We start from the raw sequence: 17,102 nt of genomic DNA, 5'->3' as shown, positions 1-17,102 counted from the left end.
GTGTTAATTAAATAATTCTTCACTGGCAATGATTATTTTTAGCAGTGATCCTTCCTTGTAAGTCTAAATAGGAAATCATTAGTGAGATTATTGCATTTAATGAGGATTATGATAATCACTATTTTCACTAATTTGCAGGAAACTAATATCAAAAAGATAATGTCAAGGGTTATTTAAGTCTAGCAGCCAGCAAAATTGCAGACTATACACATATAAAATATCCACTTACATGTGATCAGAAGAAATGAATGTGCACTATTACATTTGCTTAGATATTTATTACTGTAACATTCACTAAGATATCAATGTGTACATAGGCTTATGATAGGAAGGCCAAGCAGTAACAATCCAATTTTTTAACTAAAGAGAAATTAGTAGATTTCATATATTTATACATTATTAATCAACATGTCAAGAGCTACCATAGTGTCAGTAATTACGTCCAAGTTTCTATGTCATTCATGATCACACAGGGACTGACACACTTGGATCCACCTACGTCACACTCATTAATACAGTGATAAAGGAGTTAACCTTGAAGAGAATATTGTGGGTATTGTCCCTTCATTACTGATGAATAAATTGCTTTAATATTGGTTGGGTATCTGGACAGTAATCCCACACTTTTCTCCAAAGTTCCCTCGCACTCCTGATTAGTGTGAGTGAGGCATCAAGTGCAGACAGGGTTGTTGCAATAGAGTTCCTCTGAGAGTGATTGCATTCAGGGAACTAACGGGGAATGTTCTGATCCATACAGCCCCAGGCTATTTTAACAAAACTGCTCATAGTGTTGTCAGTTTCCATTACTGAAATTTTGCTAGATTTATATGGTTTAGAATGTATGAAATGGTTTATTTCAGAAGTGATTTAAAGCTACATTTGGGGAAGAACAAAAGCTAAAAGCAAATGATAACAACGCTACCACAAATTGTATTTGTTTTGTGAAACCCACAGACATTGATGTCTGCTCAGAACAGTAGATTGCTAGATTTTACTACATGAGTCAAGAAAGTAATTTTTTATTGTGTGTTAGGAGGTTTCTTTTAGCCCTAAACACTGACTAAGCTTATAAATCTGTCTACCCCTTACTAAACAACAATATTTGCTCAAATAGAACATATAATGTACCAAGTACTTAGAAGTGAGCTGCATATACCTGATGCTTCCTGGGGAGTGCGGCTGACTTGCATAGAAAGCCTACAAAAATCTTAAAGGGGTCAGTTGAAAGGAAACTACTTTGTCCAAAGACAAAAATCTGTCCTAGAGCTGGAAGGACAGGAAAATAGACCGGGTTGCAAGAGCTAAGGGAGTATATCCATGCATATTCTAATTTACAACCCTATTAGATGGCGGAAGATGCTATCTCATTTGATTAGCCAGGAAAGTACTTTTTTTGTACACTGTATGTTTGAGGAATGTAGATACAACATTAATATCAATGTTTTTCTAGTCAAAATCTCATACATTGTCCTGCTTTAAAAAAAAAATATAACATTCATCCAGCAGAGGGCAGCTTAGATCTCCGTTTTCGTCAACCTAGTCTCCATACTTAAAGAGATTATTTTGCAGTTTCACGGACTGTCAATGTCTTCAGGCAAGAATAAATTAGATCTGTATTTTCTGAAGTAAAAATAATAAAAGTAATGTTTTGAACTTGAGAGCCTGCACCATAAAGTTATGATGTGTAAAAATCAATGAAGCCAGGCCGATCCTCACAGACTAGTTAGAATATGTCTGCAGAGGAGAATTTAAAGTTGACTTACCACTTTTTTAGTAATTATTGGAGTGTAACAAAAAATGACATTTTATCAAATGTTAACATACAGCGATTTTATGTTGTATTGATTCATGTAACGATTTCTATTTATGAAGAAGCTACAGGTCCATTTTTGATCACTGTGCATAACGACAATGTAAAAAATATCCACTTAAGGGATTACATATTATGCATCACTGAATGTGACTTTCGTTACTCAGGGAAACAAATAAATTATATGGAAAGGAATTTACAGGCGCTCAAACAAAACATGTTATCATTAATGAGTTTCTATTATTTCATTATGAAAATAAAATCCTCAACTGTGTTTCTTAATATAAATAATGCATTTACAATGCTACGTAGTGGGATTGAAAGGGTCATTGTCACTTTTTTTAAAAGAGGAAATGTATCATTGGCTGGTGGATATCTTTTAGTTAATTTTGGATTAGAAACTAACAAGCACGTAATGAAGGATACAATGAATAAAAATAAATTTTTTTGCATTTCTAGCTTGGTAAACATGTTGTAGATATAATGGCTATTCGGATTTATGCATGCCTGTTCCAGTTTCGGACATTATTTGGGACATTGTTACCACGGTCCTAGGTTGTACAGACATTGGCGAAACCATGTGTAATGAATGACAATATGTCAAAGAGCAAGCTAAACTGATTAAACAGTGCATGCATGGGGTCAGCAGTACATGGGGAAATGGCATTGTATGTCAGTGAGCTAAGTGTGTAAGTGAGGCTGTCTTCCATGCTTCTAATTGGGTCGAATAAGAAATTTTGAAGGTATGCTATTCAGAATAATATAGAGATTAGAATGTTTCCTTCTGCAGATCATTAACATTACTGAGAATCTGAAATAATAATATGGGAAGAAGAAATACCTGGGCTTCCTGTGGCATTCGGACTGCATCGACTCTGTCTGTGAGGTACGTGGTCAGCTGTTTGTCCAGCTCTTCCAAAGACTCCTGAAGTACCTGCAGCATGTGCTCACTCTCCCGCAAGCTCTGCAGATGTTGCTCCATAGTGATCTGTCTGTTCACAGCCTGTGAAGTATACATACAAGCCCTTAGAGTTCTTTGACCTTTAATCAACCATAACATCTCTTTAAACAACCGGGTTATTACATTGTGAACTCTCAAGATCTTGGATACACTGCACACTGCTTGTATGATTATTAACTACATGTCTATGATTATTTGTCAATGTATAACATTAATGCAGGGAAGATAAACTTTACTGAAGCCTTTTTGAACCGACAACCCAAAATCTGAATCCAAATCAATCAATCTGAATCCAAATCAACAGTTTACCATTATACTGCGCATAACTATTGGTTGTTATTGATGCTTTAATGCAATCCACTGAATTGCTAGAAGAGCAACTTCCTCTGTCTTCCTGTATATCTCTCACTATATCTGCAACTAGAGAGGGGCTGAATGGATGGTGGCAGCTGCTACCTGGGAGTGTAACTCCCACTAATCCTGAGCATGCCAGGACATTTATACTCGAGTGCTGAATTGATAGAATGAATCTCTGCATTGCATTGTGAGTCAATCACAACATTCAGTTTGTATTTATGGTTAACACCACCTAGCATTCAGGACAGTATTTTAGAACATCTCTCCATTGTAACTGGCAGATCATGGTGTATGTCTGTGTAAGGTACAGGAGCTTAAATGTTTCACCAAACCAAAGCGTTATCATTTCACACTCCATCAGGGACCAGAAGGCTCAGGAGGGTTACATTAAAACACCCTCTTTACAATTTATTATTAAAAAAAAGCATACAAATGCTGACCTTATGCAAGTACAACACTATATCATACTAGTAAAATAAGCACGGGTGACAAAAAGTTTAAGATGGACAGCCCATAAACACTACAAATTGATTTTAAAAGAACACATTTTCCACAATCTGTGCAATTAAATGTAACTGCCTACTCACTTATTTTGGACCGGCATCTTTGTGCATAATATTGCAAAATCCAAACTACACATTAAACCTAGTTAGCTCTCCTAAGGGAGAATCATTCATGCAATGACCAAATATCCAAAGGATGTTAGAAAAATGAAACCATAATAACTTTAGGGTATTTGTTGTTAATTCATATGATAATGACTATGGCTTAGTGAAGATTATCCATTTTACATCGGCTACATTTAATATTTTTTTATATATTTTTCAAGGCAGAATATGTTGGACAATTATGTAACACTAAGCTCATTGCTGCAAGAGAGCACCCAAAGAATTCTATCTAAACAATACACTTCCAGAAACTCAAGATATCAAACCTTGATATTCCAATCAAATGCCTAAAGCATGCTACATAGCCACAAGTAATGCAAATGTGTTACATTAGACTAAAATAACAGAGTTTTATGTAAGAATTAGCTTGCCTACATAATGGCTTTTTTTGCTTTGCACAGCTATAGATCAATATTGAGTAAATACTATATGAATCATATTCTCAGAGTAGAACATACACTTTTGGTTAAAATGTTATAAAACAAAAATGGTTGAAACATATTGATTCATATGGATAGCAGTTGTCCTATCTTTCAGAAATATAAATTCATATGAACGGGACATATTTATAACACAAAGGTAAATGGCCCAAATTTTATATTATATTAGACCATCTTGGTAGGGTTGACACTCTAAAAAATGTATTATGTTGGTATAACATCCACATTTAATAAAGAAACAGAAATTCCGCAATTTTAAATGTCCAAATGTGTGGTATTCTTTTTAAATCTTATACAAACATAAATTCATTTTTAGTGAACACTGAAAATGATAAATACATAGCATCTAAAGAGGCATGTGTCTAATAATGTGTCCATAATCCCAATTTATTTAAGCAGCACCTTTCAAATTTAACCTTATATCCAGATTGTGAATCATCAGAGAGTATTAAAGGGACACTATAGTCACCCAGACCACTTCCGCTCAATTAAGTGGTCTGGGTGCCAGGTCCCTCAGGTTTTAACCCTTCAGATGCAAACATAGCAGTTTCAGAGAAACTGCTATGTTTACATTTGGGGTTAAGCCAGCCTATAGTGGCTGTCTTCCGGACAGTCACTAGAAGCGCATCTGTGACGCTGGAGGCATATTAGGCATCCATCGCGTGGAGCGTCCATAGGAAAGCATTGAGAAATGCTTTCCTATGGACACTTTGAATGTGCGCGTGGCACTTGCCGCGTATGCACATTCGGCTCCACTGACGTCGGCGGGGAGGAGAGGTCACCAGCGCTGAGGGAGCCCGGCGCTGGAATAAGGTAAGCTGCTGAAGGGGCTTTAACCCCTTCAGTGCCACGGAAGGGGGACCCTGATGGTGGGGGGCACCCTTAGGGCACTAAAGTGCCAGGAAAACCGCTTTGTTTTCCTGACACTATAGTGATCCTTTAACATCTAGATATTAACCAAAACACTAAATAGTTATAATTTTAGGAATGCCATGTTTTTTTAATGGTAAATTGCCTACCCATAAACTTGAATGCCATTCTGAAAGAAAGGGTTCACTCATATAGTTGCTTCAAATTTCATACAATCTAATACAATGCATACAGTATCTCACAAAAGGGAGTACACCCCTCACATTTTTGTAAATATTTTATTATATCTTTTCAAGTGACAACATGGAAGAAATGACACTCTGCTACAATGTAAAGTAGTAAGCGTACAGCCTGTATAACAGGGACAATTTGCTGTCCCCTCAAAATAACCCAACACACAGCCATTAATGTCTAAACTGTTGGCAACAAAAGTGAGTACACCCATAAGAGTGTCATTTCTTCAGTGTTGTCACATGAGAAGATGTAAAAAAAATATGTACAAAAATGTGGGGGTGTATTCACTTTTGTGAGATACTGTACAATGCATGAAAAAGATTTTTAAAATATTATCATCCATATACTATTGCCAATATATAGAACATGGATACAACTAACAGTAGAGGGAGAATGATGAAATTGTTTATTTTATTTTCACTTACTGTGATTTCATATGCAAACTTAGTTGGATTATATGTTTATTAAACCTTTATTTTCTTTATTTTGTATTTTTATGTTTTTTTTTTTTTTTAAATCACATTTTATCTAATCCAGTCATGTCTGTGTATGTAAAACATGCAATTATTTCAGTCTACTTTATCTTATCTCAGGAAATGTCAGAAGTAGGGGCTTAAACGTTTCAGTGTGTGATCCACAGCTTCATGAGTCCCCTGCTGTTGCAATATTTATATTGTATTCTATTCACACATAAATATTCATTCGCATGCAAACTAACACAAACGCTGTTTTTCTGTTTAATCTTCAAATGGTATTTTCCTCGATTTTGTCTGTAATTCTTAAATAAAGGTTAAGTTTTACAATATTTTACTCTTCTCCCATTGCTTGCCTAGTCCTAAACCATCGGCTTGTTGGTCAGAGTCCATTCTTATTCAAAGTATCTATGCTTAGGATCACCCTATCTTATTGTGAGTTTAATTTAGGCAATCCTATTCCAACAACCTATTCATACAGACACACACACATACATGCATACACACATATTCACACACACACAAACACACACTTATATTCATACCCATGCATACTCAAATTCATATGCAAATTTTCACTCTCACACACACACACATACACTCATATACACACTTATAGTCATATACACTCACATACTCTAAGTAAAACACTCATACATTTGATTTTATTAGATTTTTGTCTAGTGGTTTGGTGCTGGAATCAGTCAGTACACTGATTGCACAGTTTCCCGGAGCTCTGCACTTACGCCGGAACTGGGTTATTGTTACACTCCTCACATTAGTACAAGATGGCAGTGCTGTGCAGTAAGTAGCACAAGGGGGCAGTGAGGGTACAGACTGATTTCAGCAACTTCGCTGCAAAGCAGGCACTAACTGTCGGTAGGTAGGTGCTTGCTCGGGTGACAGGAGGGGCATTATGTGTGCCACCCTGCTGCCTGCCTCTTCCCCTGGGTAAGTACACTACTGCATAAAATACAAGGCCAAGTACCACATAAAGGTTATTGAACATAATTTGGACCTATAATAATTTTCATATAATCAAAGTAATGGAACAAAACCACAAAGAAAGTCATGAATCCTGTTAATGCAAGTAATTTAAGGAAACAAAGTGTGCAAAGAATCCACAACAACTATTTTTCGCAGCAATACAGATTTATGTCAAATTTACATTAAGCATTGTTAACTAAAAATGGTATGTTGGAGTAGGCTACAATTTAATGGTTTTCAATTCCAGTTAATCTCATGCTATGAATATTTCATAACTAAACCATCAAAGACCACTAAATGCTAATAAATAGGATGGGGAATCTTGTAACTTGCACACAATGGGCTTTAATAGCTGTTTAGTTCTTACCAAATGGCTCAGCTCCTCATAGCGAGCATTAAATACTTCCAGCTTCTCGCTGATGATGTCATCGAGGATGCCCCCATCAATTAAGGTTTGACCAAGCTCACGAATCTGGGTTCTGTTGTCTGCCGGATGGCGCAGTACAGACTCTAAAGACTGAGAAAAAATATAAATTAAAACAGAATAGCATTTGACATGACATATCCTATTAGCAGCTAAAATTTGATTTTGTTTCTGAGCCTTCTGGCATGAATATGATTAAATTAACATTTATTGTATCCCAGACTGGGATTAGACAATATATATACCGATGGGTCCTCTCATGTTGTACAAGCAGCAAATAATCTAGTGATCCATTGTTCTGTGCCTAAAAGTGTTATTTATAATAGCCTTACATCTGTTGAAATTAAGCATATGACACACATAATAATGAGAATTTTAGAGATATCCTAGCTTGGCAGTAAATGATGGGTGTGCATTACAGGAAGAGTTGGAACCAATACAGTATCTCAATGGAACTCTCCAACAGAGGGTTTCCTTTAGGTTATCTAACAGAAACTAACACGACTCCCAGCTAACAATTAGGATCATGGGGTTTGTAGTTTATTAGCATTGGAAGAGGAATCCTGGAGGTGGAATAAAAGTCACATAGTTCCATCCTCCCTAATTAGAATGAAGGTAAAAGTGTTCTACAGAGCAAATGTCACTGCTATTGGATGGTAAAAATAGTATAATGAGCAAACAATGTAGTGTTTGCTGAAATGTAATACTCCATATAATATTTCATGGTTTCCCTTATCAAAGCCTTTTCATAAGTGGACACAAATTGATCTACTGCCCACCCCAGATGTGCGCTATTTAGAGTCAGTTAGTTTGTAGGAGTTCATAAGAATAACCTCTTCTGTTTTATGAGAGATTTCGTTTTTTTTTTTAAACTAAAAGCAGCAACATGAATTGTTAGTGTAGGACTCAGAGATTTGACTTGATGTTGGCCAGTTAGATTGCACATTAATGGTCACTGCAGTGATACTCTGTTATTCACATGTACATACAGATTTGGGATAGTGCGCATGTGACTTATTGGATTTATTTTGTTTATATATTTGGGATCATGAATGCGCTAGCCATTGCTGCAGCCCCACTCTAGTTTATTTCTGTATTTTCATCTGTTTTTGCATTACACAGGAATGTTAGCTGAAAGCAGGACGGTGAATTGTTAGTGTAGAACTCCTCTAAGAGGATTCACTTAAAGGGTTACTCCAAGCACTTCAGTGATTTAAAGTGGTCATGGTTACTAAAAGCTGTATGTGCACAATTTTGCCATGAAATGCTGCATATACAGTGTGTAACCCCTTTGCTTCCAGAAGTCTAACACTCCCAATGGCAGCATCATTGGGGCGTCATTAGCCAGCTTGGAACATGACTTCCAGCCTGGCTATTATCAATTCTAAATATATTGGACATCTGAAGTCAGCACTCTAAAGACAGGTGTTCCCTTGATGGCATGCCCTCCTTTCCCCCATGTCCTCCCCTCTGCCTGTCCTCTCCCTGCATCCCTTCCCGTCCAGCAACAGGAAACAACATCAGCAGAGGTAGATCAGACTAAGGGGAGAACTTGACCTTGGTGCTGGAACACAGGTAAGTTCATGCTTCATTTAAAAAAACAAATATAAAAAACTATGAACAGAGAGGGGAGGGGGACCAGGGTAGGAAGGGTTACTCTAACCAAAATCAGTGTATTCTTAAAAAACACAGTTTTTGGATGGAGAGACCCTTTAACATTGGCAGGAGAGACTTTCATTCAATCAAACTAAACATTAAATAAATCACATTCCAAGCAATCTGGGATAGTCTCTTATTATATTTTCCTATGGTCGGGCTATAAGAAGGGTGGGTATAAGGAGCAATGAGTATGTTTGCAATATAATACTATCTGCTCAGGAATGCCAGGTTTTACTTTTAATCAGACAAAACAGTGAAGATACAATACCTCCAATGTCTCGCTCACTAAATCAGCTCTGTCAGGTAGAGTTGACGAGTTCTGGATTTTTTCCTCCAATGTGTCTAGCCAGGCAGTTTCTAGTTTCAGAAATTGGAGAAGCTCAATCCAGCACGACCAGACTTCCTAGAAAGAGCAAGGATGAAAGGAAGTGACTGCTTTGCACACGTTATCCTCAGCTCGGCTAAATACAAAACACGGCCTATAGGTGTACAAAACTTGAAAGAAACAAACATGCACGATCTTTATTGTGGTTATCTTATAATTGGGTCATTCTGTATGTTCCAGCCATACACTGTGGTGAGCTAACACTTTTTACAAACTGAATTTAGCATGCTGATAATTGTTCAGTAGTCTTGCACTCAAATGCTTATTTACTAAGATGCTAAAAGTTAAAATTTCTCAGTCTTAGTGTATGGCTAGTGCGAAGTGCAGTTATTAAATAAGCTTCTATGGCCATTAAATAAATAATAAATAGTTTCAAAGTCATTAAGCCATCTTCACAAGAGATTCACGCAAGCACCTCCTATGTAAACAAAACAATGGGGCTATTCGCTATACCAGGAATTGGCAAGAGAATTTAAAATTTTGGGTTTAAAATTAATAACCAGTAAAAACAGGTGAGATGGAGTTTTTTTTTATTTTTTTATTCCAAGGTTTTTTTTGAGCGTGCATGAATATTTTACAAACATGTTTAAGTATTTCTTTGGTTATTACAGAATTTTCATAACATTCATAAAACATATTAGTCCAGCGTTAATCGTTAGATAGAGGAACATGTCGTTATAGAATCGCTATGTTCTTTTGTAGTAGCGTGTCATTGGAGAGGATTCCACATTCCCAAGAGTGTTATGCATAGCACCTCTGAAACCTTGATTACTAGGGAGTTTTGTAAGGAGGGCGCCATTTGTTTAGAGGTCTCAGGTGATCATCAGTGTCTCAGCTCTTTAAATGCTCAGTGGGGTAGTGAGGTTTTTGGGTTGTGCCTACTTTTAGTGTGCTCATACCTCTTTTCTCGTCTGGGGGTTAGTGTCCCATTCTCTGGCTTGGTCTCTCTTGTTGTTGTCTCTCCTAATGTCTAGTGTGCTAGTGCCTCGTGCGTCTTAAACTCCCTTTTTCCATGTTTCTTCTGGTGTCATGTATGTTATCTATCAGAAAGTGTTGTGTTGCCTATCTAGCTATTTGATCCAGTCAATCGTCTCTAGTCGTGGGTTTGCTTAGGCCCCTTTGTCTCCTGTTTCGTTATTCTTTCGTTTCCCTGCTTGGGGTTGCTCCCTGTTCCAGGGATATGTGTGCTGTTAGGGCGAATTTTTCTAATTCAGGTATTATGGCATAACATTTGTATTTCTCTTGTTAAATCTCTACAATATTCAATCTGATGAAAAAGTTGCGTCTCTGTGATGGCTCTGTGATAGCTCTGTGATATACAATCATTTAGGCTGTTTGTACTTTTAGAATTCTGAAGGAAATACCGTAATATCTTACCATGGGCTTTAGCGTAATATTTTTGGATAAGCTTTTAAAATGGTTTCTTCCAAAATATAAAATATATATACATCATTTTTTTCCCAAAAAAATATCAAACAATTTAAAAATGTTTTTACACCATTGAATTATTTTAATACTTTATTCAAAATATGAAATAATTTGGAAAACATATCCAAAAATATTAATGTAGGCCCATATATGTCAAATCATTAATAACTAGAATTTCAAAATAACAGAAAATTACTTGTTTGATAATTTTATTGATTATTCCAGTTTTGAGACTTGCCAGTTTTTCTATATATACTACCTCCAACGTGTGACACTTCCCCCGGATCCTGTTACAGAGAAGCTGGTAATTGTCCAGCACTTCCTTCAGTTCAGTTGTCAGGTCTTGACCACCATTTGGACCTTTGGCAGCTAATGTCTTTATATTGTCCTTCAAAATCTTCACCCTCACCTCTTTCTGCAGCACATCCTCTTTTGCTCTCTGCATGCAGAACACAAAGTACTTGATTACAATCTATTGATTAATAATTATCTACATGTTAATGGCTGTTGGCATTGCCTGTTCCACAAAATAAGTGCCATATAATTATCCTTAAGTCATCAACTTTAAGTCATCACTACAAGAAAACCCTCCTCTAGGTTACCGGTGTGCTCTAAGACGTGGTCTCTGCAAAATATGCATACATCAAACAAACAAACACAATAAGCTTTAAGAGGTTACGTTTATTGTGGAAAGACACTACTAGTGCAATTTTTTGGCTTGAACAACCTTAATCATACGTACAGACATAGTATATTAAATGCTTACAGATAGATGAAATGCTGGATAATGCCGATCATGTGACATATCACACAATTAAACAATACATTTATATCATATGGGCCAATGCAATACAACACAAATTGCTAACGTTGTGTGTCTTTTTCTCCTCCCAGCCCCTCTGCATGTATCTTTGTCCCCTGCAGCCCCTATCTGTGTATCTTTGTTCCCCTCGGCCCTTCTTTGTCCCCTTTAGCACTCTGTGTATCTTTTTGTCCCTCCCAGCCATTCAGTGTGCCTCTTTATCCCATCCAGCCCCTCTGTGTGTCTTATTGTCCCTGCCAACTCTTCTGTGTGCCTCTGTGTCCCCCTCCAGCCCCTCTGTATGTCTATTTGTCCCCCAGCCCTTCTGTGTGTCTCTCTATCCTCCTCCAGGACCTGTGTTTGTTTTTTTGTCCCCACCAGCACCTCTGTGTGTCTTTTTGTCCCTTCCGGCCATCTTGTGTGCCTCTGTGTTCCCCTCCAGACCCTCTGTGTGTCTCTTTGTTCCCCCAGGATTTTATGTGTGTCTCTGTGTCCCACCAGCCTTTCTATGTGTCTTTTTGTCCCCCTCCAGCCCTTCTGTGTGTCTCTTTGGCATTGAGCCCCAATGTGTGCCTCTTTGTCCCCTATCCCATCTGTGTACTTATTTGTCCCCCCAGCAACCTCTGTCTCTCTTTGCCCTCCCAGCTCCTTTGAATGTCTATTTGTCCCCCGCAGCCCCTCTGTGTGTCTTTTTGTTCCCTCACAGCCCTCCTGTGTCTCTTCCAGCACTCTGTGTGTCTCTTTGTCCCCCAGTCTTTCTGTGTGTCTCGTTGTCCCCCTACAGCACCTGTGTTTGTTTCTTTGTCCCATCCAGCCCCTCTGTGTGCCTTTCTGTCCCTCCCTCCCAACCCTTCTGTGTGCCTCTGTGTCCCCCTCCATCCCTTCTGTGTGTCTCTTTGTCGCACCAGCAAACTCTGTATGTCCCTTTGCCCCTCAGCCTTTCTGTGTGTCTCTTTGTCCCCCTCCAGCACCTTTGTGTGTCTTTTTGTTCCTCCTGGCCCTTTTGTGTGCCTCTGTGTTCCTGCCAGCCCCTCTGTGCATCTCTTTGTCCCTCCAGCAACCTATGTGTGTCTCTGTGTACCGCCGGCCTTTCTGTGTGTCTCTTTGTCCCCCTCCAGCCCCTCTGTGCGTCTCTTTTTCCCTCAGCAACCTCTCTGTGACTCTTTGCCCCTTCCAGCCCTCTGTGTGCCTCTTTGGCATCGACCCCCAATGTGCGCCTCTTTGTCCCCCCAGCCCATCTGTGTGCCTCTTTGTCCTTCCAGACCCTCTGTACGTCTCTTTTTTTTTACAATCCTTATTTAAAGAAGGTGTTGTTATGCCTTTTATAAAGCAAGAGACAAGAATAGAAACATATGAGTAGGCCTGTGGCAGCCACATCAGTGAAAAAGCATTATAAAACATAGCTTACATGCTACAATAGCAACCATTGTGAAACAGACTCTCTATGTCTCTTTGACCCCCCCTAATACCTGTGTGTCTCTTTGCCATAGTCTCCAACACTCTGTGTGTCTTTCTGTCCCTCCAACCACTCTGTGCGTGTCTTTGTCCCCCCAGCCCTTGTCTGTGCCTCTGTCACCTTCCAATCCATCTGTGTGTCTCTCTAACACTAATTAATTGACTTAAACATCAAAGACACATTACAACTCATTCCTAAACCACTGATCCCTAAACACTCCACATAAAAATCTCTCTCCAACATTCATATGTCCTTTGCTTCTAGTGACAAGGAGGGTGCAAACTCCTCCATCTGTCCCAACCAAAACGGTTATCACATATATTAACACTATTCATCAAAATCACTTTTTTTTTTTTTTACTACAGGTTTCAAAACTGCTTTAAACAAAATAATGAGTATCACATTTTGTTGCCGATCACTCTTACTGCCAAGTTACACCAATCACCTTTCCTTGATATGCTAATAAAGCTTTTTAACTCGGTAAATAGAAAGACATGCAAGTTGCAACTGCTCTCAATTCTACCATCCTTACAGTACTTACTTTCATTTCCTCCACCGCATTCTCTAGTTCGTCTGGAGACCTATATTCAAAATCCTTTTCTAAGTATTCTTCTTCAGCCTGTATCATCCATTCCCGCATCTCTACCAAGTCTTTCTTCAAGTTCACTGCTTTCTCCTGGCTCTCAGATAGCCTGTTCATCTGGTGAATTACCTTGAAAACAAGTATATACATAAAATAAGACAAGGACCACACCAGAAGATTATCTAAAATGCATGCAAATGTTATACACCTTATTTTCTTTGCGCACATAGAGGCCTATGAGTCGCAAGTGACTTTCTATGGTCCTCACTGAGCCTAGTTAAAATGAGTTAATTATATCAAGGCAATAACACATTGTAAGATAGCTAAGCATTAATAGTAATTGGTGATGCAAGGAGACATGATTGCCATTTTGGAGGATTATTTATTTTAATTTTTTTAAGATTCAAGGCATCGAGAATTATGCACTGGCAATTCTTTGCATATCTCTCAGCATTATTGTTCTGTTCAATAAACAGCTTTGAACAGTAAAAATGAAAGCATCAAGAATGGTGATTGAAAGGCTGAACTTGACTGTGTTAGGATTAGTGATGTCCCGAACGGTTCGCTGGCGAATAGTTCCTGGCGAACATCGCGTGTTCGCGTCCGCCGCGGACAGCGAACATATGCGATATTCGGTCCACCCCCTATTCGTCATCATTGAGTAAACGTTGACCCTGTACCTCACAGTCAGCAGACACATTCCAGCCAATCAGCAGCAGACCCTCCCTCCAAGACCCTTCCACGTCCTGGACAGCATCCATTTTAGATTCATTCGGAAGCTGCATACATTTTGTTTTTATAATTTTTTTTTATTTTTTTTACATTCTTTATTTTTGTAGTGCATGGAGGTATAACAAATGAGCATGTGGTACCCCAAGGGAATTCCTCATTCTTTTCAAGTAACAATTGTAACAATAGGGTATATGTTAATACCCTAGTCTGCGCGGAGCCCTCCATGGGTGAAGATGGATTAATTTTTTGAGTGTCGGGTTTTTTCTTTTTTGTCAGGAATTTTTTTTGCGCTCGGGTTCTTTATTTTATTTTTAAGTTCGACGGGTATGATGGCTTTTTATTTGGCTTTTTTTGGGGCTGAAAAATTAAGATTTTAGAAAAAAGAAGACGTTGAATAGTAAGTTGAATTTTACTTTACAGGGTAGTAATTTTATTCCCCCCTCACTATTTTTTAGGGTGAGGGGGGTAGGTAGGGGCTTTTTTATTTGGGTGAGGGGGTGGGTGACTAGGGGCTTGGGGACCCCTAGTCACCTTTGATGGGGGGGGTCACCATTTAGGGCCCCCACCCGCCACTCAGGGGTGGCGGCCGGGGGGAGGACAGTAGGTCCCCCCCCATTATTCTTTTATAGGGCCCCACCCGCCGCTCAGGGGTGGGGGCCGGAGGGACAATAGGTCCCCCCCTTATTGTTTTTTAGGGCCCCCACCCACTGCGCAGGGGTGGGGGCCGGGGTGGAGGACAGTAGGTCCCCCCCCTTATTGTAACTTAGGGCCCCCACTCGCCGCGCAGGGGTGGGGGGCAGGGGGGGAGGACAGTAGGTCCCCCCCCCGTTATTCTTTTATAGGGCCCCCACCCGCAGGTCAGGAGCCATGTTACTCTGTATATAGAGGGAGCCATGTTGACACGGTATATAGAGGGGAGCCATGTTACACTGTATATAGAGGGGAGCCATGTTACACTGTATATAGAGGGGAGCCATGTTACACTGTATATAGAGGGGAGCCATGTTACTCTATATATAGAGGGAGCCATGTTTACACGGTATATAGAGGGAAGCCATGTTACTCTGTATATAGAGAGGAGCCATGTTTACACTGTATATAGAGGGGAGCCATGTTACTCTGTATATAGAGGGAGCCATGTTTACACGGTATATAGAGCGGAGCCATGTTACTCTGTATATAGAGAGGAGCCATGTTTACACTGTATATAGAGGGAGCCATGTTACTCTGTATATAGAGAGGAGCCATGTTTACACTGTATCTTGAGGGGAGCCATGTTACTCTGTATATAGAGGGAGCCATGTTTACACAGTATATAGAGGGGAGCCATGTTACTCTGTATATAGAGAGGAGCCATGTTTACACTGTATATAGAGGGGAGCCATGTTACTCTGTATATAGAGAGGAGCCATGTTACTCTGTATATAGAGGGGAGCCATGTTACAATGTATATAGAGGGAGCCATGTTACTCTGTATATAGAGGGAGTCATGTTTACTCTGTATATAGAGGGAGCCATGTTACTATCTGAGGTGGTTAACTATGATTGGCCCTGGCATGTTTGTTAGTCTGGCCTGCATGGTTGTCTGGCATGAATAAAAGTAGCATGTTTCAACTATATTAGTAGTTAGACTAGTTTGCACTAAAACATGGAAGGCATCCTAGTATGAATCGTGATCAACCGCTCTCAGAGACTATGCATTGCGACATGTATATGATGTGGAAAGGTTAACTGTTATGACTGTCTATAGACGAAGTGGCTTTAGCTGCACCTTAAGGATCACCAGTCCGTGGGTGCTGTATCTCTGCGACTGCTATTCAGGAGCCATAGATTGCCGGGTATTGTTGCCAATGCTATTCGGTGGGTGAGTCCTGTAGCCTCCTGGACTGTTTGCGGTTGTTTGCGGTGCGTTAAACGGGGAGTTTGGTCTGTCACTGTGAAGCGGGCGTAACCCTTACACTACCTGATCGATACAACATCATACCTGATGTTTTAAAGCATGTTATTCCAAACAATTTAGGAATGTTAGGTGATTTATGCCCTTTATGGATTAAAACCAGACTCTGCATCAACTATGTAATTTTCCATGGGAGTTTTGCCATGGATCCCCCTCCGGCATGCCACAGTCCAGGTGTTAGTCCCCTTGAAACAACTTTTCCATCACTATTGTGGCCAGAAAGAGTCCCTGTGGGTTTTAAAATTCGCCTGCCTATTGAAGTCTACGGCGGTTCGCCCGTTCATGAACATTTGCGGAAGTTCGCGTTCGCCATTCGCGAACGGAAAATTTCGTGTTCGCGACATCATTAGTTAGGATACTTTTCAGCCTGTTACCAAGATTGATTTAGCGCAAATTGAAGTTCTAAAACTTGAATATGTCAACTTTCATACTACATGGAACTACTACAGCCAAACTACACAAATGTCACTGTGTTTTCATAAAGAGCTTCAGTGTTACTTATTATCCAACTATTTATCAAACTAGTAGGATCTTGAAATGCTTATACACCAAGTATCTATTTTAGGCAATTTTGTTATATAAAAATACTGACTGAAAAAGCATAATATCGCTACAGGCGCAGAACTACCATCACGCTGACACCTGTCACCTATGAAAGCATATGAAACTCTTTCAGGCCTCACTAATACCACTGTTAGTTTACAAAAAACGGAAGGATGCAGGACTACAGTTAGGATAATTTAAAGAACAGACCATAGGAGGGAGAGCTAGACTCACTGTGAGGGCGAAGGTACATGTGTGTTTGTGTCAGAGTATGTATCTGTGCATGTGTGTCAGTGTTTGTCGATCTGTGTGTGTGTCAGTATATATGTAAAT

General features: G+C 39.3%; 1 protein-coding gene across 1 annotated transcript in view; it reads right to left on the bottom strand.

The window, feature by feature from the left end:
* UTRN (utrophin) overlaps positions 1–17,102 on the bottom strand; it is a 583,870-nt gene that overhangs the window by 431,256 nt on the left and 135,512 nt on the right. Inside the window, exons 25-29 of the mRNA XM_063443106.1 lie at positions 13,496–13,666; positions 10,956–11,135; positions 9,152–9,286; positions 7,168–7,317; positions 2,652–2,813 (exon numbers count right to left, since the gene is read on the bottom strand). Of these exons, the coding sequence (XP_063299176.1) occupies positions 2,652–2,813; positions 7,168–7,317; positions 9,152–9,286; positions 10,956–11,135; positions 13,496–13,666 (798 nt within the window). The remainder of the gene's footprint in view (positions 1–2,651; positions 2,814–7,167; positions 7,318–9,151; positions 9,287–10,955; positions 11,136–13,495; positions 13,667–17,102) is intronic.

This window comes from Pelobates fuscus, chromosome 2 (genome assembly GCF_036172605.1).
Source record: "Pelobates fuscus isolate aPelFus1 chromosome 2, aPelFus1.pri, whole genome shotgun sequence".
NCBI lineage: Eukaryota > Metazoa > Chordata > Amphibia > Anura > Pelobatidae > Pelobates > Pelobates fuscus.
The sequence above is the reverse complement of the archived record's forward strand: the minus strand, read 5'-3'. Positions and strand labels throughout refer to the sequence as shown.